The sequence below is a fragment of the Xiphophorus maculatus genome, chromosome 7 (genome assembly GCF_002775205.1).
Source record: "Xiphophorus maculatus strain JP 163 A chromosome 7, X_maculatus-5.0-male, whole genome shotgun sequence".
NCBI lineage: Eukaryota > Metazoa > Chordata > Actinopteri > Cyprinodontiformes > Poeciliidae > Xiphophorus > Xiphophorus maculatus.
This window is the reverse complement of record NC_036449.1, coordinates 4,015,638-4,042,695: the sequence shown is the minus strand read 5'-3', so window position 1 is coordinate 4,042,695 and position 27,058 is coordinate 4,015,638. Positions and strand designations below refer to the sequence as shown.

General features: G+C 41.6%; 1 protein-coding gene across 1 annotated transcript in view; it reads right to left on the bottom strand.

The window, feature by feature from the left end:
- The window catches only part of maob (monoamine oxidase B), a 39,113-nt gene extending 22,732 nt beyond the window's left edge, over positions 1-16,381 (bottom strand). Inside the window, 4 exon segments of the mRNA XM_023336562.1 lie at positions 3,556-3,693; positions 4,215-4,309; positions 16,196-16,270; positions 16,273-16,381. Of these exon segments, the coding sequence (XP_023192330.1) occupies positions 3,556-3,693; positions 4,215-4,309; positions 16,196-16,270; positions 16,273-16,366 (402 nt within the window). The 5' untranslated portion in view covers positions 16,367-16,381.
- Between the last annotated feature and the right edge of the window lie 10,677 nt (positions 16,382-27,058).

The following is a 27,058-nucleotide window of genomic DNA, read 5'->3' as shown; positions in this document are numbered from 1 at the left end:
CATGTGATGAAATTCTTACGTTTAATAAACTGATAAAATTATTATAGTTTGATGAAAGGGTAGAAAAATAACAACCAGCATTTTAGCTGAATGGTTGTCATTATAAAAACGTGAGGCACTAATATAGACGTGCTGCAGCGTGACGTCACACGCGCAAGATGCCACCAGCCAGCTTCCTATTGGAGGGGGAAAAAAACGACTTGCCAACGACTGGTGTTAGCTGACAAGTTTTCAACGTAACACGCTGAATCTTAAATGTACGCATGATATAGAAAAGAAAAATGAACGCAGTGTTTTGCTACTAATGTCAACGCTGCAGCAACACACGATATGGTCAGGAAAAAGTTTTAGGAAAAATAAATTGCGAGGGAGAGGAGGATGCTAGCTTGACTTTTAACATGTAGATGTGCTGCAGAATTCAATGTGTGTTCTCCACACCTGCGCTGACAGATCAAAGTAGAGCAAATGTTTAAATGAGCTAATCTAGTAGTTACCACAGCAGTATCTAATATACCACAGCAATCACTTATCAATAATTGTATTAACAATCACAAAATAAACATCAAGCCTGGCAACGTAACACTGTAATGGACTGAATGTTCTGTTGTTTGTGTGTTTTTGGTGTTGAATCCCGATACATACACTGTTTGTCAGCTGCTTTGGCATATTTTCGGATGTATTGATATTTTTTGATACCATCACTGAACAAACAGTGGAGGAAAATAGTTAGAATAATAACCCTGGCAATACCAACAGTTTTAGTTTGGAATTATGAATAATTGGAATTTTTTTCTGACAACAAGAAATTTATCACAATAAATGATAAACGATACGATAATAGTGCTGTAAACAGTACTATTTGCTTCGTCACACAGACAGCAATAGAGAAGAGAAAGTGTTCATGAATGAGTTGCCAAAAGTAGCAGCGCAGTGTTTTCATTGCCCTGTTAAAAGCCCGGGACTGTTAGATTACTACGGCTTTAATTGAACGCTACGGTGAGCGCTGGTGGACATTTGGACAATTTTCCTGATAACGCTTTGTAAGTGTATTTGCACGCTATTGTGTCCACACCTTCAGGACAAAAGCTCAAAGTCCACCTCTGCACTTACGATTGAAACACAGCCTGCACTTCCTCTGGGAGAGCTGCCAGCCGCACTACTCAGCTTTACAACCTGACTATCAGAGTATATGGCAGCGGAGGCTAATTTAATCAGGCGGAGGAGCTCGGCTGTGGCAGGGAAAGTGACGCACCCACCCAAACGTGATATGAGGCAGAGAACAGAAAGAACTAAAGAAAATGGTATCTCTTTGTTTGCCTTTCATTTACTTAAAGAATTAAGAAACTACATTACAGAAATCCCTTAGGCAAAGATTCGCTTCTCTGGTCGGTGATGGTGGAGAGGAGAGGAAGGCTGTCCTGCTGGCTGAAACAATATGGTTTGGTTTTTAAACCCTCCTGTCCCTACTGGTCAGGATAATGTAGCCCAGGGTGTGACCAACGTGAGGGAGAAAAAAATTACCCAGAGAAATTGACTGCAAACTTTTAGCCAACTGCAACAAGAATTGTAGCGCATAAAGCTACAGAGAAACTCTGTGTCAAGCAAAAATAACCAGGATTATTTAAAGTTAAGATTTTACTCTCCCACACTCTGATGAAGCCCAACAGAATATATTCTGTGAGGATTATATGTCACAAATATATTAGCAAAATGTGAAGGTCCTCCATACTATAATCCATGTTCAGTTTAATTGACCCTGAACGGTGACCGACTGGTCGGAAATTTGGAAAGCCAGTGAAAGCAACATGCTAATTTAGACTCTTCGGTGTGGTTGGTGTTACAGAGGGAAGAACACAGAGCTAGCTGGTCCAGTTCCTAGTGAAAATATCACGGTACACTAAAAACAAAGCTAACTTAAGCTGAAAAGCTCCTAGATCTTTTCATCAAGATACAGAAGATTGTTGTAAGAACATAATTTCTTAATATTGATAGAAAGTGCTGGTTCCACTGGCAGATTAAATCGCTTCTAATAAGACATTTTTCCCATAAGTTAAGTACTCTACTGGTGGAACTGTCACTTTTTCATCAATATTAAGGATTTACTCACTAAAACTAAAAACAAGCTCTTGTAGCTGAAAAGTTACTTGCAAATTAGTTTTGTCTTATTTCAACCACACTAAAATATCTGCTCTAAAAACTGGACCAAAAGTTTTAATGGTAGCCATGCTAAGTGTGGTAATCGCCAGCATAAGATGCTAAAGACTCTGTAGTTATAGCTAAATCCTGTTTTTCAGTGGTTTCTCTCCCACACTGCGATGTGACTTGACTTGTGCTCTTAACAGAAAAACGTTAATGATCCATTACAATCCCTAAAACTGGTTGAAGTTTATCAAATTGTCACACAAAACCTGAATATTGTAAACACAACATCTCAGGTCTGTGAACAAAGTCTGAAAAACCAGACTACAAGAATGCAGCTGATGGCTCATCGTTTAGGAAAGAAACGGACACATCATTTTGGCATTTGAAAAAAAAAAAAAAGAAAAAAGGCAGAGCTCACGCTTTGTCAGAATACAGATATTACAAATTGTTACATTTACAAACTGGGTTTCAAGCTTCACTCCTGAAAAAACAGAAAATACTTTTTTGTTCACAAAGGAAACAAAAGACAGCGATTAGCTATTCTATACCAATTCTGACTAAAAAATCTGAAACTTACACTAAAAAACACGTAAGGATTTAGTTTAGAGACTGCATTGGGTCTAAAATATCCATCCTGACAAAAGCCGTGGACATGGTGACCAATCATGATCCAACATGACTAATTAAGTCTAATTAACTACTCTACGTTACTTTCTTTTTTTAAGCTTCCTGCTCCTCTGTTTAGACTAGATAAGTAGATGAACACCAGTTTTATGGTGCCTTAATTTTCTCTGTGCTGGTTGTATTGGAGGCTTATTAAAAACGCGCCACGGATGCCTGAGTCCGACCCGACCATCATGCATATCATTTTGATTTGGGTCATAAATCTAAACTCTAATTCAGATAGGCTGCTCACTCCAGTCGCCGACTATTGACTCACTCACACAAAAAGAAACAGCCAAAGTTCAATAAACTAAAATATGAGAGTCTCATTCATCAGAATAAAAGAACCTTTAGAAAATAACTTTTCAAACACTCTTTTAACATTTCTGTTTTTAAGCTGTTTTTTTATTGATATGATGAATTTGAAATGTTTCATTAACTAAGCAGAAAATCATCATAATTACCATTAATAAAGGATTTCTAACATCAGTCTGTGTGTAATTACTCTAGAATTTGTTTTTCACTTAGTGATAAAGTTCCTGAAATAAATGGACTTTTCAATAATAGTAATGTAATTTATTGAATGGGTCTGTAAATCCTGGATAGTCAGACTCAGTCTCAGGGTGTCTGCAGCTTTAAGTGGAAACCGTAAGCAGAAATGGGGAAGATGAAGAGAAAACCATCTCAGGAACATGTTAATGTTTCATCAGAAAGAAAAACTGAGAGAGTTAATGAAACTGAGGGACTCACGTTGACATAATGCACCAGGTGTTCCTGCTCGTTGACTTTGTAGGTCTTAATGCCGTACTCTTTAGCCAACCGTAGGATGCGGTTCTGAGTCGGTCCGATGTAGGCCCCACCGAGGTCTACCCACTTTGTCTCCTTGTTCTGGAAGCAACAGAGGGAAACGGATCGCATCCCAAAAACAGATCAGAGTTATGCTGTATAAAACAGGGCTGAGTCTGCTATAAGCAATACATATGCAACAATTATTTGCAGGTCACAAGATCAGACAGAACAAAATACTGTAAACACCGGAACAAAACAAGAGTTCGACATTTTCAGAAAATATGAGTCCATGTTTTGGTTTGTAGAAAAAGTCCATTGAATGTGTCAACTTTGAATTAGGTGTCATTATTTAGTGAATGACTCTTCATGACAGTCGTAAACATTTATGCCTTGACTGGCAACACTTGCCTCACATGTACATGTGTGATGTACATGTACATCACACATGTACTGTACATTGATGATACATTATATAACATAATAACATTATAATAACAGGAATAACATTATTACATGACGTGAAGCTCAAAAAAGTCAATTTTGCATCACACCGCCCCTTTAAGGCTTTATTCCAGAAACACATTCCTGCTGTACCAAACAGTTGACCATGCCAGTCGTACCCGGACAGTGAAGGTGCGGCCGCCGACTCGATCCCTGGCCTCCAGCACTACAGGATTCAGCCCGCTAGCTTTTAGCAGCTTTGCAGCGCTCAAACCTGAAAAACACAGAAAGACACACAGAGAGAGACGTAAGTGCTTAACATATGTTCATTTGTATGTTTTTGTAAAAAAAAAAAGTCTTTACTTTTGATAACCACAGGTCAGTGTAGAGAGTTGAAAGCAAACACCGCCGCAGGGTTAGGGAAACTTCTTAGCAACAAATCACAAGGCAGCTAATGTGCTGATCATGTGAGACACAGACCAGCGCAAACAACTCTGCTTCACTTTCACTCTTGGCCTGACGGAGACAGATCTTTGGCTAGCAAAGCCTCACTGGTAGACGATATCCTAGGTGAACAAATGAGCGTTACTACAGATCCTTCCTCCCAGCAGCCATTAGACTTCACAACCATCACTGCTTTTTCAACAATATTATTGATTTAAAACAAGCTCATATTTCTTGCTGAAAATTTACTTGTAAGTTAGTTTTGTCTCATTTCAACTGTACTATGATACTGTATTTGCACTAGAAACTAGACCAAAGATACTTTGGTAAGATTGTGTGTTTTTGCCGTGATCTCAGTTGAAAACTTTATTTTTCCTGCAAGCACTCTGTTGACAACATTAAATGTCCATGATCATTTTATCGCGTCTCACTTTCAGTACAGCAAGGAAATAAAACATCTTCCTTGTAAGATTTGAACCGGTTTTTGGTCCAGACACACAGAGCGGCTCACAAACTGTCCCATCGCTCCTCTCTCACCAGGTTAACACATCTGTGTAAATATTTTCATGTCCTTTGGCCTAAATTCTCTTCTTCCCTCACCATCTTCGCTAACCCTCAGCTCTTCCCACAACTTGCTGGGTCTCAACAGGCTTAGTGGGACTCAGGTCCACCTGAGTCCCACTAAGCCTGTTGAGACCAGCAGGGTTTAAACCAGTTTAAGTCCAGTTTGCTGGGTTTTATCTGGCCTCAGCCCTGCCTGCCTTATGCGAGCGCATCAGGCTGGACCAGAGACGGCTCACAAATCTTCTGCCTGTTAAATTGATGCCATTACCTGCGCGCGGCTCAAAAGGGCAGCATCTGTCTTGGAAAACAAAGAGGCTCCGTCTGCGTCTCTTGTTTATGCCTACAGCCATCACTGCTAAAACCCAACATCCTGCTGGGATAACGCTCAGATCACACAGATGGTTTTCCATTAGCGAGGCTTCCTCATTTTTTTTCCTTTTTAGTTTATAAAAAAAAGCTTTATATATATATATATATATATATATATATATATATATATATATATATATATATATAAAAAGATACTGTATATATACATGTTAGAAGATCCATAAGAATAAATTACTACTTTAACTTAACTAGGATGAAGACTTTCTCTGTTCAACTCCATTACTGAATGAACAGACAATAGAATAGAAATATATTTTATTTTCCCTCACTGGTGAAATTTAAGTGTAAAAAGAGCAAACTGACAGCAACATGGAGGCATGAGCATCTACTCCGAGGGAAAGTAGAATGTTGCTAGAAAAATTTCAGTATAAGACTTAAATTACTGTACGCTTATGAAATTGTACAGGATTGTATTGACACCTTCCTAAAATAATGACCCAATACATTTTTTGCCAAAAGTGATTTTTGCAAACTAAAAAAAAAAAAAAAGAAGAGAAAAAATCCTGTCCTCTTTTTTTTTTTTTTTTTTACCAAAAGATTATTTGGGCAGCAATAAAAAAAATCACTTTTGCCAAAAAAATCACTTAGGCTGTTATTTTAGGAAGGTGGCAACATGTTACTATTAAAATAGCATTTTCATATTAAATGTACTCATGAAAATTTTTACATTTTCTCAGTGCATGTTCTCTGTGATAATTTAAGTAAAGCACAAATCAAAGAGGGAAATCAACATATTAGTAGAATGCATAAGGAAAATGTCAGTTTTCTATTTAAAAACAGAAAAATGATCTAATAAACATCTCTAAACCCGCAGGCTACATACATGCTCTGTCAATAACTTTCACAGTAGTCAATGTCTCACTCAATAAGGTCATATATAAGAATGTACATCAATAAAATTTTATTTGTGTAGCACATTTCAGCAGCAAGTCATTTCAAAGTGCATTACATCATATCAAACACAGAAACACAATGCAATATAGAATCAACAATCTATCGTACAACAATGGGGTAAAGCTTGCTAGGCTTTTTGTTTTTGACTGTTTCCTTAGCAACCTCTCTAAATCTAACTGGTTCTACAAACCGCCTGTATCCTGCTCCTGTGGTGAATATCTGAGTTAAAACCAGCAGTGTTCATGTTTTGAACTCCCTAGGGACTGCAGCGATCCGTTAGCCTGGAAATCACCTTCTGACACAATTCCGCTGGATTCTCATCTCCTTTCACGGCTCAGTCTCGGTTTTCTCCCATTGACTTAGATTCTTACAGTAGAATTTCAACCGATTGGCTGATTGGTGTGTGTGTTCGCCAATCAGGAAACAAATGGAGAAGTTGTAAACATTGATTTTCTACAGTTTAGAATTGAATTCTAGCTACCTGGCTGGTAGCAGGTTTAGCTAGTTTCAACAAAGCTGTTCAGTCTGTCTAGGCTTCGCTTCCAAACACTGAATTAACATTAATAGCCGCCTTGTTCAGCTCAACACCTCTCTATTCACAGTGGAGAACGGTTGTTCCTTAAAATATATCCAGAGGTCAAACTAAAGTTAACTGAAATGTGTCAGTTAGCCTATCAGAGGTTTCCAAAGCCGTGACATCATCATCTCGGCCTTCCCTCGTCGTACTATATGTAAACTTCTGATCTTGAAGAAATCAATAAATAAATGTGACACATTCTATTATTGCAGCAACTAAAACAAGATAAGTTTGGTCTCATGTAGCTTCAGAACGAGAACCAAAGGTGTTTGTGTTTATTCAGTATATGTAAACTTCTGGTTTCAACTTGATGTTGATGTGAAACACGAATCATATCTGATCAATTCAACATGAAGTTCATATCAGTGTACGGAGCTTTGGGAAAAAATCCATGAAAGTCAGGACTTTCATACTTCTAGCAAGGGAGAGATAACAACCATGAAACGAGAAACAGGAAGAGCCTGATGGCTGGTACATGATGTATTGCTTTCTGTTATTCACTGGGCACACAAATCTGTCATTCTTTATGGTTTTAGTTTTATATTTGGACAGAAAAGGCAGCTAATGTGTGTCTGTTTTCACGTCTGAGTAGGATCTGTCGTTTGTTTCCAGTGAATTCCTAAACGGACAGAAAAGGTCAGCCAGTCATCGGTGGAGACTGTGAGGAGTGAGAAAGCAGTCCTCTCTCTCTCTCTCTCCCTCCCTCTGAGCCCTGCACCCTGCTGATCCAGGCTCTCTGCACCTCGGGACATGATAGATGATATAAAGATGTAGACGCCGACATTCATCAGACAGATGCACATTCCTTGAAACGCAGAGCCGAGGCTGAATACTCAAGCAGGATAAGTGGTGTGTCCGTCACGCTGAACCATATGCCCGCTTCGGAGTAATGACTTTGAACTGAGATTAAGTGTGACACCAGTCCCGTTTTAGTCAGATTTAATCTCAACTCATTTGCCTTAGAAAGTTTGGTTGACTCAGGAGGAGCGAACGCTCCATCGAACTCTGACTCGGACCAAACAAAGCGAACTCTGGTCCGTCTGAAAACCCAGGTCTCTGCTCGGGTGAAGTGAACTCTGGCACGGTTCGAAAGCGTACGTGTACGTCAAGCGCTGTTCCAAAAGCAGAGCTTTCTGGGTAAACACAACCAAAACTAAAGCCAGAGTCCAACACTAGCGGGTGAAACGGCTCGTGGTCTTTTACCAAAGACAGAAATCCTACCACTAAAGTCTGACGCTTCATTTTTTGTCCACATTCTTCAAAAACTCATCATACTCACACAGATGGGTGTGAATAAGACGAGTCAAACAATATAAAACAATGTCCTCGTGAGTGGACATGCAGTTCTTACAGTCAGAGGTGATTTAGTTCAGTTTAACGGTTATTTACACAAAGAATCTCGCTGCCAAAGATGTTTCTGTTAGAGCTCGTGTAAATAAAGCCATTCCTGCAGGACTGGTTGTTTATCTGAGCCTGTTGGATCTTCTCCCGGCTCGGTCTGTGATCATGTGACTATTCCAGCCCTGCTGTCCTTGAAGGGCCATTTCCTGTGAGTGGCGTTATCTCCTTGCTGCTGCTCACTCGTCTCTTCGCTCTCACAGCTTCTGTCGCCCCAGGGCGTCTAAATCACATCGGCCGGCCTTTCTTCAGGGACAGACAACGTGAGCCGACCCGGAGCCTTCAGGTCTGGCTTTTATCACGAGTGTGCAAACTGTATGCAGTTACACCTGCAGACCGGTTCAGGAGTTCAAAACTTGTGCATTAAAAGCAGAATTGGGGTCGTTGTCACAATACGTCTCAATACCAAAGTTTCAAATCCAAAGTGAAGTCAGGTTTTGACAGTACAGGAACGCAGAAGGATGTGTAAAAAATGTCTAAACTAAACTAAGATCTTTTTTTCACTGATAGCTCCGATTCTACTGAACAAAATATGAGAGAGCACCAATAGAAATTTATAGTCGGGAAGAAAAAGGCAAAACTGGCGTCAATGGGAAAGTTCCAAACTCAATGCTGCAAAAACAAAGCTCCATTTCAGTTAGACAACTTCACATATTAATGTGAAATTGGGAATTTTTTTGTTGACAAAAATCTAACTTTGTGAAAGGCGTGCAGCTCTTAGACCCGGCTAACAGCAAGTCCAATGTTTTTCCTGAAACGTAATTTCTTTTTTTATGTGATCTGGCCGTTGATGCTTCTAATTAAACCCGACTGCAGTCAGACTTCAGTGTGAACGGCGACCCGCATGCGCAGAAGAAGAACGTCGACATCGTGCAGCAGCTAACAGTTTATGGACGGAGCCGTCTACGTATTGATCTGAAGGTTATTCAGCGACAAATCGTCACAAGATCATAACAGGAAGCTAAAAAAAACAAAGCACAGCTAATAGCGACGGTCTTTTTGTGGAGCGTTGACTGTGAATTGTGCAGAAAAATCTGTCTGGATGTGGAGTCAGAGTTCAGAGTGGTGGGACTTCTTTTCTAAGTTCCTAATCAGAATTTTCAGAATGTTTGCGTCTGGATTCACCACGTCTGGCTTCTTCTGATGCAGAATTATGATGCATGTCACACGACAATTATATAGAAGCCAGCTTGGTTTGGATAACTCTTTCCCTTAATAATTGAAATCATCATTTGTGAACTGGAATACGGATTTACATGGGTTATCCATATCTAATAGTTAGGTTGGTGATATGAAACTGGATGATTAAACAAATGTAAAAAGCAAAAATCTGTACAGTGGTTTCTAAAGCATGCCACGGTGTTTCATGTAGCTGTCAGCATCTTGTCTTCCAGCTAAAGGTCAAGCTAGTGTCTCTCTGGTTAAAGGCGTCTGCATGTTCCGTCCTTAATGCGAGCCCGTCTCGTCTGGATCAGGGTGCTATTTACACGCAGGCACAAACAAGAGAGATCCAACAGGGGCTGACTGACAAGCCTGCCGCTCGAATCGGGCCCCCCCCACCAGGCTCCGTATCGATCTACGCTGGGGGAGGCATTTACAAAGCGCAGAGCAATCACATTAGGTCCATCTCGTGTTCCCCAGCAGCAGATGCTTACCGCAGCCGTCTAACAGCAGCGAAATGAGGTGAAATGCCGTCAATCACTGAGAAACCAAACGGACGACTTGACCTTTTCAAAGTGGTAACCAGAACATTTAGAGACCCAGACCAGGGAGTCTGCAACCTGCGGCCCCATGTGGCTCTTCAGGCCCTCCACGGTGGATCTTTACAATTTTGGTCAAATATTATACAGGTGAGCTAGTTTGGTTCGAAAATCTACATTTTCAATAAACCCACGTGTGTTTTGCTGTAATTGATTAAACTGATTTTGATTTTCATGCTAAACACAAACTGCTAGGTGCACTGATAGCAGTTTTCTGGCCAATCACTGATCTGTAGAAAGCCTGACCTGCCGATTCCTATTTTCACCGATACGTGTTTCCACTAAATAAGAAACACGTAAATTAGTTTGTTCACGAGATAAATCGTGAAAAAAAAACAACCCAAAAAACATGCTGCACCATCATCCTGCTACCACTTCCTGTCATCTTCTTCATCATTTCTGCCAGTAGTAACATCCGGTTGTTGGTCACATGACTGGTGAAAAGCAAATAAAAAATACTAAATTTCCATCGCAGTTTTGCCAAATACACAAATTTCAATACAGCCGAAAAATCACCTCATCCTACTGCAGACCTTCCCAAAAAAATTTAATAAAATTTATAAATATATAAAACAAAATGTGTTTTTTTTCTAAATTAGTGTATTCCCATTCAGCAAATTCATTTTTGTAATTTCAATTTGCGTGATTATGTGGTCAACTGAAACGCAGCGGCGTTGAATCTCAGACCTCTGGAGGTAGATGAGGCAGCTGTATAACTGACATGAGAATATTGAAAATGAAAATCTGGGCTGACTGATCGGTGAACCAGTTTATCGCTGCACCTTAGATTCTTAGGTTAATAAACTTTGTTTCATGTAGAGGACGACTGTGAAACCTCTGGAGATAATTATGCAAAGAAGGATTCTTCATAAGATCAAGAGAATCGTGGACGACCCTGACCATCCTCTTCACAATACCGTCTTTCAAAAACAGTGCGCCTTCAGTCAGAGGCTTCTTCAGATTTAGTGCAGCACAGACTGCTGCAGAAAATCTTTCCTGCCAACAGCCATCGCCATCTTCAATAACTTTTTGAAGAATGTAAATGAATGAGTTACAACAACATTTAATTTCCCTTTGGGATCAATAAAGTACTTTTGAACTTGAATTTTGAGCAGCATCTTGACATCTTAACAGCGTTGTGCCTTTGCTCTGTAAGAAGTCAGATGGATCTGGTTGTTGTGAAAGTTGAATTTCCATTGTTGTAAAACCCTAAAATAGAACTACAGCTGAATAGAACGATTATGAATTCAGCTTGATCGTTCTCCAAAGAGTTTGACAGTTCAAGCCTAGAGCCCCTCCCTGAGATGTGCTGCTGGAAACACACACACACACACACACACACACGCACACAGATGAGAAACTTCCAGTTGTACAAACATCCATCAGCTCCATGTCTTCATGTAATCAGTGTTATGATTCAGAAGATTAACAGGGCTGAGGTTATGTCCACACACATGACTTTACTGGCCACACACACCCAAGACAAACATGTAGGAACGTGAATACACATAATTAAAAATGGAAACACACGCACACACACACAACGACTGTAACTGGCAGCTCTAATAAAATGTTCTGCTGTTTGGAAGCAGAAAGTAGTGCTGTGGTTCTGGAACCACGCTGACGGTATTTAGACAGGTAGTCAGAAAAATGTACGTTTGCTTTGCTGAATGAGCGATAAGGTGTTATGGCACCTTAGCCTGAAAAATGTGAACTGCACAAAAAAAATAAACAACACTAACACCTTCAGAGCAGACGGCTTTAGAGAGTGATATAAGGCTGCAATGTGAGGCGGCGGCCTGCCTTGTTGTTGGAGTGTAAAAACCACATTCAGTATATTACATTAGACACTCTGAGGCAACGGCGCTCCAGGAAAACGTTCATAAGGGTCACCAGCTTTTGGGAGGTACGCTAAAATGTTTAGGAAGAAAATCCCTGTTTGTCTGAGTGTTTTTGTCCTTAGGGCCCAAATTCATCAGTTGCACTAAAACAGTGAAGGCCACGCTGAAATACTGACAGGAACAGTACGAACAATCCAGATTTCAATCATTATCGCTGCTATTTATGGCCTTCAAACAATAGAATGTATGGCTTGCACCATCCATAACAAACCTGTTGACTTCTACTTAGGATCAGAACTGAGTGCTGTAATCACAAACTTGCCTTCCTGTGTTTAAATACGGAAAAATCTCACTCGTCACTATGATCAAGACATGAGCCGAAAAGCTTTCTGTAAAGTAAACTGCGTTGGATTTATGGTGCATTCAGATTCAAACACGTTACGCAAGGAAGTCTTTTTACTCGGGCTGGGAAGTAAACGGACTGATCCTGTGCGTTTTGTTTTTTCAGCAGCCCTCACGCTGGCGCCTCCTGGACAAGCAATGACTCACCAGAATCAGGTCCTGGATTATTCAACAGCATTCAAACACGAGAGAAAAGCAGACCCTCAACCTGAACCGCTCTCAGGGTAAAATGCCTCTGAGGGCCGGTTCTGTTGAGGCCCGCATTGGACTTCTCCACTGATCAAACACAGAGACGCTCAGTTTTCTTGAAAGGGAAAGAATGCCGTTTCTTTTTTATGTTATTATTTCAACTATTGATTGATATGTACATTTAATGATGACAGGCATTTCTTTAAACTGTATGAAGCCCCCATATTTTACCCCATATGAACTATATGGGGTAAAATGTTTCTTTTACCTCTCAATACTTTAGCGTCGCCTCGCAATAAGGTACCGATCAGTTAATGTGGCATATTTGAATACCGAAAGTCTTTCTTGGTGGCCACTGTACTTTCTGCTACAATACAAGGTCATCGTAAGGTTTTACCATGTATGTTAATATCTCGTTTGTGAGATATCTGGAGTTTTATGTCTTTTTCTTGAGGCTAGAAATGTGTCACAAACCGATATGTAAAACGCAGAAGCAAGACATGGATTTTCATCTCCCTTATTAGATGTATAAACACTTTCCATAAGAAAGAAAGAAAGAAAAAAATACATCCAAACTATTTGGACTATTTTTGACATCTGACAGTTCTGATTGTGTCTTTTATGTGTCAGTAGTCTGATTGGTTAATAAAGGACTGTTTTTATGTGCAGTTCCATCTCAATGTTTCCAGTAACCAGTATTTGCTTATTGCGAGGAAACGCAAAATAAAATTTAAAAAAAACTGCCCACACCCCGCAAGGGACTCGGTAAAACTTGGGGATTTGTTTTGGTTACGTGTCATCAGCTGCGTTTCCGTTGACCGTAAAATAGTGCAACTTGGATTTACTTAAACTAGCTGCTTAATGAAACACAGCAACAAAAGTTGCGCTGGTCTTTCTGTGTGTTCTGCAAGGCAGCAACAGAAACACTTTTCTCACATCAAGAAAAGAAGAAATGTGATTTTATTTCTTACAAGCATCACTTACGTCAATATGACTGAGTCAACTTTTGTATTAGAACCTAGATTGAATTTGAGTCCACATCATTGCGCTGTGCAACAAGGTTGCACGTTGGTGCTTTTGACCTCTAAGCCTTAAATGGAGGAATTTCCTTTGATCAGAATCACGTTCAGAGTTTAGGCTAATCAACCATACATCGTGTCCTTATGAATGTGTAAACACGAGGACTTCCTGCTCTCTGTGCTCAGAACAATGCTCTGTTCCTGGCTAGAAACGTTCAATTCTGGACGAGTTCATCAGTCGAGACATTCCACAAATCCTCCCCTTCGTGGATTATTAGGAGTAACTTTGTGAGAATCGCCTCATCGGTGGTTTACTTTAAAACCACTTCCCTTCATCTTTCCGTTTTCACATCCCTGACCCTTGACTTCCCTATTTTCCAACTCGTTTCCCTTTCTTCGTTCCCCAAACTCTCGGCTCCTCCTCCTCCTGCCCCTTCCTGTGTTTGCCTCATTAAGTTACCCACGCCAGCAGCTGCTGAGGGGGGATAAAAACGAGGGGAAGAGTTTCCCTCCCTCATCATTTCTGCGTCTCTTCTTCCTCGGCTGTCACACACTTTTGAGCGTTTCCTCCGAAAGCGGAGGCCCACCGTCTCACGGCCAGGAAAATGACGAGAGCAAAACACAGGGAAGGCGAGGGATGAGGACAGGGACATGTCCTCTGTCTGGACACTGATTGTTACTTGTGGTCCTCATTGGAAGACGTTAGAAGGTCGCAGTGAAACAAACGGTGCGATTACGCCAGCCTGATGGAGAACATCAGCGCCTCGTTGTGTTGGTGAATGAACGTTTCCTCTGCTGGAGCTGCTTTCACCGTTTGACTGGTATTTGACCTGACACTGACCTAAATTCTTCCTGGCCGTCCGATGGATCTGCCAGACTGACGGAGGGGCAGTGGTCACCGGGAACAGGGGGTTTTCCACCAGCCTGAACAGAACGGTGTGGCTGTCAATGAGCACAAGTGTCATAAAGCAATGTCCTACCACTGCTGTGGTTTAGAGGAGTATAATGAGGTGCAGTGAGCTCACCCTCCCCCACCTGTTGCTGGGCACTGCTGTCGGGAAGAAGGCAACTAAACCAGGGTTTCTGCAAGTTTAACCAACTCAAATTTAAGACTTTTGAGACCATTACGAATGAAGTTTAAGACATGTACTATGACAGAAATGTACTATATAAATATATATATATATATATATATGAACATTAAAAATTACAATTAAGAAGAAATGGTATCTCAGTAATAGTTGAATTTCCATTGACTGTATAATCATTGTGTAATTTCATATTTCGCAAATCAGTTTGCTCCGTGGAGACGCCGATTTTGGGAAGAAAAAAAAACAACTACTTGTTTTTCGATAAAAAGTCTCGGCGCTAGCATGAGGTGTTTTTTTTAGTTTCATCAAAAGCGGTTTGTTTTGCAAAGCTACAATAGAAACATTTCTATTTCTCACGTCACACGAGTCACATGACCAACAGTCGGATGTTGCCGCTGGCGCAAACCACGAAGAAGAAGAAGAAGACAACCAGACGGCGAGGCGCGTTTTTTAATGACTTATTGCAGACAAACTTCTTCAACACCGCAGTTGCAAAATTGCCTTTTTTTTCAACATTAGCGGAATATTGACGAGGTTTTGCACTCATTTGTAATGGTAACTGGACCATGTGAGATAAATAATAGAGAAAAGTGCTTGTTACAGAACCAATTTCCTCCTATACTTTTTTCCTGATGGTTTTCTCGAGGTAACAACTTCATTTTGTCATTCAGACAGTAATCATTTGCTTAACTTGGTAATGAATCGTAAAACAGATACACTTTTAAACACAGCAGCGATATTTGGGCTGTGCTGTCTTCACTCAATACAACGCCATAGTCCTGTTATCTGATAAGTCTGATTAACAACAACAGTGGTTCTTATGGCGGGAAAATCAATTTCCTGAGATAGTTTCTGGCGCCCCTCTAGCCCGGCGCCTCAATGTGTCGCAAATCGTAACAGACGACTGGCTGTGAGGATGGAGAGAAAGAAGAGAAGAAGAAAACAAGAGTATTCGTTGACATTTTTCAAAAAAACAAATTGTGGGTTTAAAAGTGTAGTCATTTACACCTCAGGAAGTTGTAGTAACTATAGTAACGGCAGCAGGCTTGAGTCGTGTTCTGCTCCAGGCTCCAGGCTAATCACATCACCGTGATTTGTTAAGTTTGTGGAGCCAGAGCAGCTCCACATTAAACAACATCTGTTCGGGGAGATTCCTGGAACTACTTGGCCTCTCTCTCTTCATGAAAGTGTCGCCTAACAGACCGAGTTTCCTCCATGGTGACCATCACCACCATCACCATCACCAGCAACAAACAGCAGCAGCAGCAGCGGTGAAGCGAGCAGCTGCTCAGCCTCACTGATGGAACCAGGAATGGTTTCTGCCCACCCTTCCCTCCTCTTCCTCTTATGTAATACAAAGTCCGCTGCGGCTGATTAGCCGCTACTTAACCCGCAGTAAAGCAGCGGAGGGAGGGCGGGAGATACGTGGATGGAAACCGGAATCAAGGGACGCGGATCGCTCTGCGTCCGCTTCCTTCCCCCAGCGGTGATCCAGCGGCTCTTGTGCAACAGTTGCGCCGGCCACCCCGCCCACAGCGCCCGGACTCAAGTCTCCCCGGAATCAATAATCATCCCTGGACGTCGCTCCTACCTGATATCCCCGCTCCGATCACCACAACGTCGTAGTTGTCGCCGGTCATGGTTCCCGTCTGCCGCTCTGCTCCCGAACCGAACCGTCCGATCGCCGCTGAACGCAGGGCTTCACACCGAGGAGCGCATCTGTATTAAACAGGCCCACACCCACCTGGCTCCGCCCACACATAGTAAAGCACCCCGCGCGCCGGGGGAGGGAGGATTAATTAAGGGAGGTGTCCGTGGGTCTGCGGGGTGAACAGGACGTGAACTTTATTCCTGATCAGATGAGATTTGCCAGGCCCAAAGTCTTCTCTTATCAGGCTTTTCTTTTTTTTTTTTTTGTCAAAGATTGATGGCGGAATGATCGAAAATCTTTGAGTTGATTCCAAAAACCATAAAAACAGGAGAATGATCCTCCTTTCACAGCTGTTCTGTCTCCTCTTTTTGCCGTAGGAAGCAAAAAAAAAAAAAAAAAGTTCAACTTCAAATCACTTTGAGGCCAAACAGTTCTCTTTTCATATCTTCTTCTGTCCAATAATAAATTAAACGGACAGTTTTGTTCTATATATATATATTTGATGAATTCATCCTACTCAGATGTTTATGGTTCTATTTGCTACAGAATTTGAATGAATTAAGAAATCTGGTGAATAAATGAGCAATAATTTATTGTATCCAAGGCTTTTGTTGTATTTATTTTTTTATTTTGTCTGTGAAAATTTCACTCTTAATAAAATAAACGTGTGAAATTTTCACTTTTATTATTAATAAAAAGTGTTCATCTGCAATGCAGACGCAGACCAGATCTGATCCATTCTAGAGCTGTACACTGTAAAACGTAATAAGTGGACTTTGCTTTAAAAAAAAGTATGCCTAAAAAAAGAAGTTTTCAAAACTTAAAAATGTTTATTCTGTTCATCTTAAGTTGACAACTTGACTAACTTGATCAGTTTGAATATGTTTTAATGACAAAAACTTAAACACTGTAAAACCTAATCAGTTAGCCTTACTTCAAAAGTATGCAAACAGGCCTCGATTTTTTTTGTTTTCATTAAATTAGCTGATTAAGTAACATTAACCTGTGCAATTTTAGTGAGTGTAACTTAACCTAATAAATCTAAGTATGTTGTAATTACTCTAATGACACCCAAAGTTTTTTTTTTTTTTTTTTACATGAAACTACAAATATCAAAAGAAAACTATTGGATAAAAAGAGTTCCTGGCTTCTGTTTTCTCTTTGCTTCTTTGTTCAAACTGACAGGAAACATAGAAAACAGTGATAGTTGCATTTTCTCTAAACAGTCAACTTACACTTAGTATTTTTCTTGGATAAATTTGATTATAGTTTTAACAAATCGACTCCAGTTTTTTTTAAGTTGGATTGCCTGCTTTCATTTTTCAGTGTAGTTGCGTAAAGCTGTGGTAGTGCTTTGTTAAAGTATTCACAGTCCTGGATCTTTCTCACACCGTGTCGCATTATGCCACACACTGTAACATATTCAGAAACATAAAAGGCCAGATTTCAGTTTTGCAGGTGAACACTGCGGTGACAAAGATCTTCATTTCCGGAGAGACGACCTGTGGTCTGGTGAAACTAAAGTGGAACTGTTTGGCCATAATGACCATTGTTACATTTGGAGGAAGAACAGGGATGCTTGTACCATCCTAACTGTCAAGCATGGTGGTGGCAGTATCATGGTGTGGGGTTATTTTGCTTTAGGAGAAACTGGTTCACTTCATAAAATAGATTACATCGTGAGGAAAGAAATACTGAAGCAACATCTATAGACATCAGCCAGGAAGTACAGCTTTGGGCACAGATTGGTCTTCCAAATGCACCAATCTGTCCATCTGGAAGGACGACACAGTCACCATTTTGGTTTGACCATCACAAAGTTCTGACCTCAGTCCTATGGAGACGTTGTGGTCAGGTCTGAAAATGTGTGTTTGAGGGTTTTCAAAAGGCACTCAGGTCAATCAGTTCTGTTTGAAGGAATGGACCAGAACTCCAGGAAAATGTTGGGAGAAGTTTCTAGAAGGAAACCCAAACGGTTTGATCCATCCAGTACAAAGCTGATGCTACCAAATACTGAGCAGATGTATGCAAATTTCTGATCTTGAAGACGCATTCTTTTTCTCATTTTTGTGGCTTTTGGGCAATGGAAATCATTTCGGTGAATCTAACTGAAGAGAAGTTTGGTTCTGATTTATCTTCAGAGAGTAAAAAAAAAGATTATTAGTCTTTTTGTTCCTTAAAGTTAAACGTCTGGTTTTGACTGCATGAATCGTCTCCATCCTGCTTCAGATTTATGCCCCACTCTGTTCTGGTCTGTCAGTTAAAATACTAACAAAATACCTGAAGGCTGCAGTGTGGCAATTTGCAACAATGTGTATGAATACTCTTGCAACTCTTGTTACTGTCTCTGCAATGTTCTACTTCTTCTTTTAAACACAGACATAAATGTACTGAATTAGAAATTTATTTGATAACTCTGCGCCAGTACAGCACACTTAAATACACTTAAAAAGTTTCACAAGTTTGGTCAAACATGGAAAAATAACACAACTTTAATTTGCTCAGTCAGTACAGACAGGAGTAGAACAACAGATTGGCAACCTTGGTCAAAGACGTAATAAAAAAAAACTGTAGCAAACCTTCTTTCAAATGGTTCAGAAAGAGCAATTAGGAATTCTGATTATAATGTAAAATAAATAGTAAAGTCTGATGTCGCTCAGAGCATAAAGCATAGAGTTAGACTGAATAGATCTGCTCTTACGGATAGGAAACATTGTCACCGGTATGAGCTGAAATTTGTTTTTCAATACCGATACAGATATCAACATCGGATACTTCTCAGAGCGATGCTGGTCAAAACGAGCAATCTTGTGACGACTTCCTGAAGGCGGAGTTTCAGAAAGAGCAGGAGTTTCTTAAGGAGACAGAGGCCCAATTTCAAGGCGTTAATTTACCAAGTAAAAGTTCTTTCAACTCATATTTGATTCATGCAGCATTTTTGCAACTGAAGGTAGCATAGTAACTTAATTGTGCTGTGAATTGGCACTATGTGCCTGGAAAACACATAATACTGCCCCTTTAACTCTGCAGTTGTGACCCTGTGTGTCCTGACATGTTATGGCACAGTGGCCTACATCCAGGCCTCTCCGTCTGTGTGACTCACAGGCTTTGCACATACATGTGGTTAGAGACTAAAGCAACGCTTTGCGTTCTTTAGCTTCTGTTTCCCTCTTGTGGCCACTTGCAGGTGCTGAGATGTTCGCTGCAATTTTAGACATCCAATAATCCTTTTATTGAACATATTTCAGTCATATCTGCTAGAACAGAACCCCCTGATTTAGGCTGGCATGTGTGACAGATTGCCAAATTTTTTTCCGTTTTTTTTTTGGCCAAATTGACCACAGATGAAGTGAAACTCTCTGCTTCACCTGCTTAGATTTGATGCAATGCACGAACATCCTTTTAGTTCACATTCCAGCTGTTCTGGATATACATTAAGGTTCCCCTCTTGGAGTAATCTGAGCATGATTGTCGGTAATCCTAATCCTAATCTATGGAATAAGCTACTAAAGTCTGACGCTAGCACATCGATGTCCTTTCAGGGAGTAGGCCAGTGAGACTGAGCAGGAAAGGAGAAGGTGAGCGTGTCGATACAGAAATGTTCCTCTGATTCTGATTCTGATTAATCAGAAACTGTTCACCTCCTTTTATTTCATTTTACAGAGCCTTGCAACAGAAGACACAGTTATGGCTAAATGAAAGTATTCTCCCTTTAAATTCATGGATTTCACATCTTTTGTGCATACTATATAAATGGTTTCTTCATTCTTCACAAACCTTTTCCTTTTAAATGTATTTTTATGCAATGACTAATGATATTATGATGATATTGCACAAATTATCAAGTCTTTTAGCAGTGTGCAATGTTTTTAGTTTGCTTAAAAGTTACAAAAATCATGTTTCAATTTTCTTCCACTTAAAGCTGTGTTGTGTAACATTTAGAAGTTTTTTTAAACATATTTATTGAAATTATCTCTATTCTCTATGTTGTGACAGTGTGGTATGAGACAGATAATCAGTGAAAAAAATAAAATATTGAGCTCCTCTGCCTTGTCCCAGTGCTAACCTAGAGACAACCAATCAGAGAGAGGAGGTGGGTTCTGGCGCTATCAATCACCCTCCATGTGGCGCAGCTCATCCCCTCTCTCTGCTACACTGCAGTTAGCATAGCACGTCATGAATGCTACAGCTAGTTAGCATGGCCAACGATGACGGTGCATAAACGGTTTTCCTGTAATGGTAAGTTGTTTCTCTGCCATCAGCACATTTAGGAGCACATACAAGAGATTGATTGACAGCGCCAAGACCCTCCTCCTGGCTCTGATTGGTTGATTTTGTTCTGAAGCACTGAATTGGTACAGATGGCAATATCAACTCAGAGAGGAGGTGGAGGAAATCAATCTTTTCGCAGATTATCTGTCTCATAACATACTGTCACAACTTGTTGAGGGTTTTCTTATTTTAAAATACAAGTTTTTTGTTTATTAAAGCAAATTCTGTTAATGTGATGACCGTCTGAAAACATACTCTAATGGCTGTGGTTATAACAAACATGTCTAAAACTCCAAGGGGTATAACATTTCTTTATAAGGTACTGCACGTTGTTTTGCTCTGGTTTCAAACACTTCTTTTGAGTTTTATTTGAGTTCCAGCATATAAAACTCACTCATCCATCACCTCCTCCTAGTTATTATTATCATCATTTACCTTCATATTTACTCTCCGCGTTGTCTGAATAATAATCAGAAAATTCCACTCTGTTTACAGTCACGTAGACCAGTGAACACAATGTGTGTCCTGGGACTTGCCAGCAGAGGGCAGCAGCAGCCTGGCATCGTCAGAAACGGTTCGTCCTCCTTGAATCTTGCCACCCCCAAAGAAGAAGAAAAAAGTCTCTGTTGCCTGAGCAGGTCCAACATGCTTTATGTAAAATTAAGCCTGACCACAATCTAAAACCCTACTTCCTTTCCACATAACCTTTATTAAGTCAGAATACTGAAAAGGTCCATTATTTTATAGATTAACTACAGACTCACTGATGTTTTAAAACCTTCATTTCTGCTAAGAATAATGACTGTTTACTTACAGTTAGTAAAAGCCCAATATCTAAAGGTCGGCTGTCTTGCTATGTTGTCTTACTGTCTTTTAAACGGTTTTATGTTGTTCGAGGCCTATCTGGTGACGCACGCCGCAAATTAGCTCAGGCTATAAACGTCACAGGGGTCGGTATTTGTCCATGCTTGTAAAATTCTTTCTCTCTTTATTGTTTGTTTGCATGGGGACAACAGAACAATAAAAAGCATTTTAAGAAAGAAACCTTGGCTTAAAAAGAAACCTGATGGAGCACCTGCTTACAGACTATCTTCAAAAAAGTTATTCTCAACCTGGCAAATGAATCCCATTGGAATGCATATTCTAAATTATTGAACATATTCTAAATTATTGAACATATTCTAAATTATTGTGTTGGAGACATAGGCCTCCAAACAATTTTCTCATTTTACCTAATAAATTCCTTTATCCTGTGATCAGAACATTTGGTGCCAGTTCAGCTGGGTTTTCTTTTTTTCCTGCCAGTAAACATTTCCAGCTGGTCGCAGTTCCAGAACCTCCTCATTTGACTCTTTCAGGCGATGTTTTCTATCTGATTCGGTCGATTAAGTCGGCATTACACACTCTGTGAAACCCCCAATTTACGGAAAACAGAGAATGATAGAAGTTTATTACGCCTCGCTGGCCACACAGACGAATCTTCTTCTATGGTTTCCAAGTGTTTTACAGGAATTAAAACACTGCATTGGTGTTGGTTATTGTCCAACACCAATAACCAAAGAGAATAACCAAAAAAAAAAAACTAATTTTAACTTTATATAAAAACTGTGGCAGACACTAAACCTCAAAGCACTGAATATGTGAATGCAAATCAAGGTTTTATGTGAATGAATAAATATAAAAATTTCATGACCAAGTACATTTTATTTTTACCCCAATAAATATGTTCTAATAAACTCTGCTTAACACTCGTTTCTTTTTAAGGAGCTCACATTGTTTTGTGGTAATAATCTTACAGTCATTTGACTGTGCAATGCCAGTTTATCCAATAAGTTCAAGAAACTTTCAGCTGAATTTAGTTTCCATAAATCCCTATTCATACATCCGTTTCAGTTTTCAGGTTTTCTGAAATGTTCCAAACTTCTGGTGCTTTTTGCCACGTCCATTTTAGCATACGAGAGCATCATCTCTGATCTTTGGCGGCCGTATTGATACATGTGGTAATAAGAGAAGGCTATAAATTGAAGAGCTGCGTCAGCCGCCTGTCATGTTGTTTCCTATCTTGTTATGCATTGTCATGTTTTGTAAAATGTGTGTGAAGCTTGTCTGAACATGGCAAAATGGAGAAGAATTTGAAAAAAAAAAAGAATAAATAAAGTGGAGCTACTTCTTTAAAGTATCTTTTCCGGTCCTGTGCTCCCGTTCTGAATAGTGCCTGTGTATTGGGATCAATGTTGTGGAATTCAGCATAGGGAGCCTTACTATTGTTGTGGGTTCACCGTCTCAATTTTTAATTTCTCTATTTTTTTTTATCGGCTATTAATCTTCTGTTCATTTCAGCTTACTTTCAGTTTCAAGTATCTGAACTACGCTATGTACGCGGCGTATGAAATTATATAACATTATTGGGTCATTACAGCCATACTTGAGCCTCACCTGCATCAGTTCTGCAGAAAGGTTACATGAGCTGCGTCTTTATTACAAATGCCCTCAAATCTTTGTCTATATTCTGCTAATGTCGACAAAAACACAATTTCACAATTGTGGTGTTTCATTGAAATGAATTTAAAACCTCTTGTGAATAGATTTGTTCATGCGATAAGTCATTAAAAATCATGGCAGCGACGGATGTAAACACTTATGTGAGATATATTCATAATTCAGCCACGGCGCTAGCGCTCATCATCCACCATCCATCAGAGGAGACGTTGGCAACAACCCCTTATACTTGGTTTGGGGGAAATTGTAGTCAGCAATTTTATAGCAGAGCAATGGATTCAACATATTGGAATGATGCAAAACTTTTTATGAACTGTGTGATGCTGTTAGAGGAACCCCTTCCAAAAAAATCCTATGAAAATCACGTTTTCACATGTGATTTTCATGGGATTTTTGTAAGGGACCAGCTGCACGTTGTCTGAAAAAAAAAAAAAAAAAAAGCTATCATCCTCCTACCATGTAGCCGCAAGGTTGTCGGTGCCTGTCGCGGCGGCAACCCTCGAACCCGCTGGTGGACACCTTCGGTGAGGGATGCCGTCAGGCTGAAGAAGGAGTCCTATCGGGCCTTTTTGGCCTGTGGGACTCCGGAAGCAGCTGATGGGTACCGGCGGGCGAAGCGGCATGCGGCTCGGGCGGTTGCTGAGGCAAAAACTCGGGCGTGGGAGGAGTTTGGAGAGGCCATGGAGAAAGACTTCCGTACGGCTTCGGGGCGATTCTGGTCCACCATCCGGTGTCTCAGGGGGGGGAAGCGGTGCAGCACCAACACTGTTTATAGTGGGGATGGTGTGCTGCTGACCTCTACTCGGGACGTTGTGGGCCGGTGGGCAGAGTACTTCGAAGACCTCCTCAATCCCACCAACATGCCTTCCACTGAGGAAGCGGAGCCTGGGGACTCTGGGTTGGGCTCTCCAATCTCTGGGGACGAGGTCACCGAGGTGGTTAAAAAGCTCCTCGGTGGCAGGGCCCCGGGGGTGGATGAGATCCGCCCGGAGTTCCTTAAGGCTCTGGATGTTGTGGGGTTGTGTTGGTTGACGCGACTCTGCAATGTCGCATGGACATCGGGGGCAGTTCCCCTGGATTGGCAGACTGGGGTGGTGGTCCCCCTGTTCAAAAAGGGGGACCGGAGGGTGTGCTCCAATTATAGAGGGGTCACACTCTTAAGCCTCCCTGGCAAGGTCTATTCAGGGGTCCTGGAGAGGAGGGTCCGTCGGATAGTCGAACCTCGGATTCAGGAAGAGCAGTGTGGTTTTCGTCCTGGTCGTGGAACACTGGACCAGCTCTACACCCTCGGCAGGGTCCTGGAGGGTGCATGGGAGTTCGCCCAACCAGTCTACATGTGTTTTGTGGACTTGGAGAAGGCGTTCGACCGTGTCCCTCGGGGAGCCCTGTGGGGGGTCCTCCGGGAGTATGGGGTACCGGGCCCTTTGATACGGGCTGTCAGGTCCCTGTATGACCGGTGTCAGAGTCTGGTCCGCATTGCCGGCAGTAAGTCGGGCTCGTTTCCGGTGAGAGTTGGACTCCGCCAGGGCTGCCCTTTGTCACCGATTCTGTTCATCACTTTCATGGACAGAATTTCTAGGCGCAGCCAAGGTGTTGAGGGGATCCGATTTGGTGGCCTTAGGATCTCATCTCTGCTTTTTGCAGACGATGTGGTCCTTTTGGCTTCATCAGATCGTGATCTGCAGCTCTCGCTGGAGCGGTTCGCAGCCGAGTGTGAAGCGGCCGGGATGGGGATCAGTGCCTCCAAATCCGAGGCCATGGTCTTGAGCCGGAAAAGGGTAGAGTGCCTTCTCCGGGTCAGGGGGGGTGTCCTGCCCCAAGTGGAGGAGTTTAAGTATCTCGGGATCTTGTTCACGAATGGGGGAAGAAGGGAGCGGGAGATCGACAGGCGGATTGGCGCAGCGTCTGCTGTCAAGCAGGCGCTGTACCGGTCCGTCGTGGTGAAGAGAGAGCTGAGCCAAAAAGCGAAGCTCTCGATTTACCGGTCGATCTACGTTCCCACCCTCATCTATGGTCATGAGCTTTGGGTCATGACCGAAAGAACGAGATCGCGGATACAAGCGGCCGAAATGGGTTTTCTCCGTAGGGTGGCTGGGCTCTCCCTTAGAGATAGGGTGAGAAGCTCAGTCATCCGGGAGGGACTCAGAGTAGAGCCGCTGCTCCTTCACATCGAGAGGAGCCAGTTGAGGTGGCTCGGGCATCTGGTTAGGATGCCTCCTGGACGCCTCCCTGGTGAGGTGTTCCGGGCACGTCCCACCGGGAGGAGGCCCCGAGGAAGACCCAGGACACGCTGGAGGGACTATGTCTCTCGGCTGGCCTGGGAACGCCTCGGGATTCCCCCGGAGGAGCTAGAAGAAGTGGCTGGGGAGAGGGAAGTCTGGGCCTCCCTTCTGAAGCTGCTACCCCCGCGACCCGACCTCGGATAAGCGGAAGAAGATGGATGGATGGATGTATCCTCCTACCACTTCCTGCCGTTTTATTTGTCGTTTACGCCAGCAGCAACGATGATCATGTGACTCGTGATGCGGAAAAAGTGTTTCCATTGCAGTTTTGCCAAATACTTCTGTTTTGAAACAGCTGAAAAACCACCTCATCCTAGTGCAAAACTTTTTTTCTTTTTAAGAAAGTGAGATTATTTTGAAATTGGAGTCTTTCAATTAAGCAAATTCAGTTTTGTAATTTCAATGTGTGCAAATTCATGGTTAATGGACAGTAACGCAGCTACTGGTTGTGTACAGGAGCTGCAACGCTACCTAAAGAAATCATCAACTAAAACTTCACTGAAATATGTTAAAAGCTCAGTTATCAACAAGTTATATCAAAACAGCAGTAGACCGAAATTTCAGGAAAACCGATCTGCATGAAAACAATTTATTACCAACAGACGTACCTGTAGAAAGGTGACTCAGCAAAATCCAGAAACTTACCTTCGTAAGTCTCTGTGGGTCTGGCGGATTGATACAACAGGAAAACCGGAGAACTCAACTCAGACATCAAGCTGAACAAAAGAGCACCGAATCTAACAACAGGCTCTTGTGAAATTATAAGCTGTTAACATCCAGAATAAAGTATTGAATACCACTGACATGAATATTTTCAGTTGAGGTTTTTTTGTTGTTGTTTTTTTTAAATTGCCAACGTCGGCTGGAACAGAAGAACATCTGACCAGAAATGAGCGCTTGGGGACAACAGCCGGTTCACGCACTGTTCCCCTTCTCGGTCTAAATAAACGAAGAAACGAAACCAAAACACCGAGCTCAACTTTGAGACGTTCCCGTCGCCGCTCGCGCGGGTAAAACGGTCATTGTCTCGAGACGGACCCGCAAAGCCTCCGCGAATCTATTCTTCCAGTGCGCTCGCGATAATTGTCCAGATTCTTTTTCGCTGTAAATTTGTGCTGACAGCTTAATCACAGGCCTCAACGCAGTAAATGTGAACGGCGGTGAATAGTCATATTGTGAGGCCTCCAGCACATGGCCGCTGTCCATGTCTGGGATTATAATGGAATAATAAACACAGGGACGTGAGTTTCTCTTTAATGAGGAGGCAGCGTCGGAGCGGTCCAATGAAAATCCCTCCTTTCTACGATTTTTTTAAATTGTATTTTTTATTTTTTTAAATAAACGATCAGATGGTTATGATTAGCACGAGGAACAAATGACTGTGTGGTGTCTGCAGAAGTATAGGGCTATAAAAAAAAAAATCACATCTGTCCGCCAGGTTGCCTCACACCTGGATGTGGAGAAAAACACGATTTGAGGAACGATAGTTTGCCCTTTCAATACGTGTGACCACAATACGCGAAGCTTCTCTTTGCCTCTTTCTGTCCACCATTAGACTCTGAACAGAGAACATTTCCAATCAGCCTGACAGCCATTATCTCGTCACTCTGTCGCGCTGCAGCGCCGCTAGTTAATTACACCGTTTTCCTTTGTGTCAGGAAATGCCTTCTCTCTGCTCGGTGCGCAGATTTGGAGCGGGAGCCGTGATAAAGGAGCGGCTCAGTGAGAGGAGACAGCAGACAGGCAAATT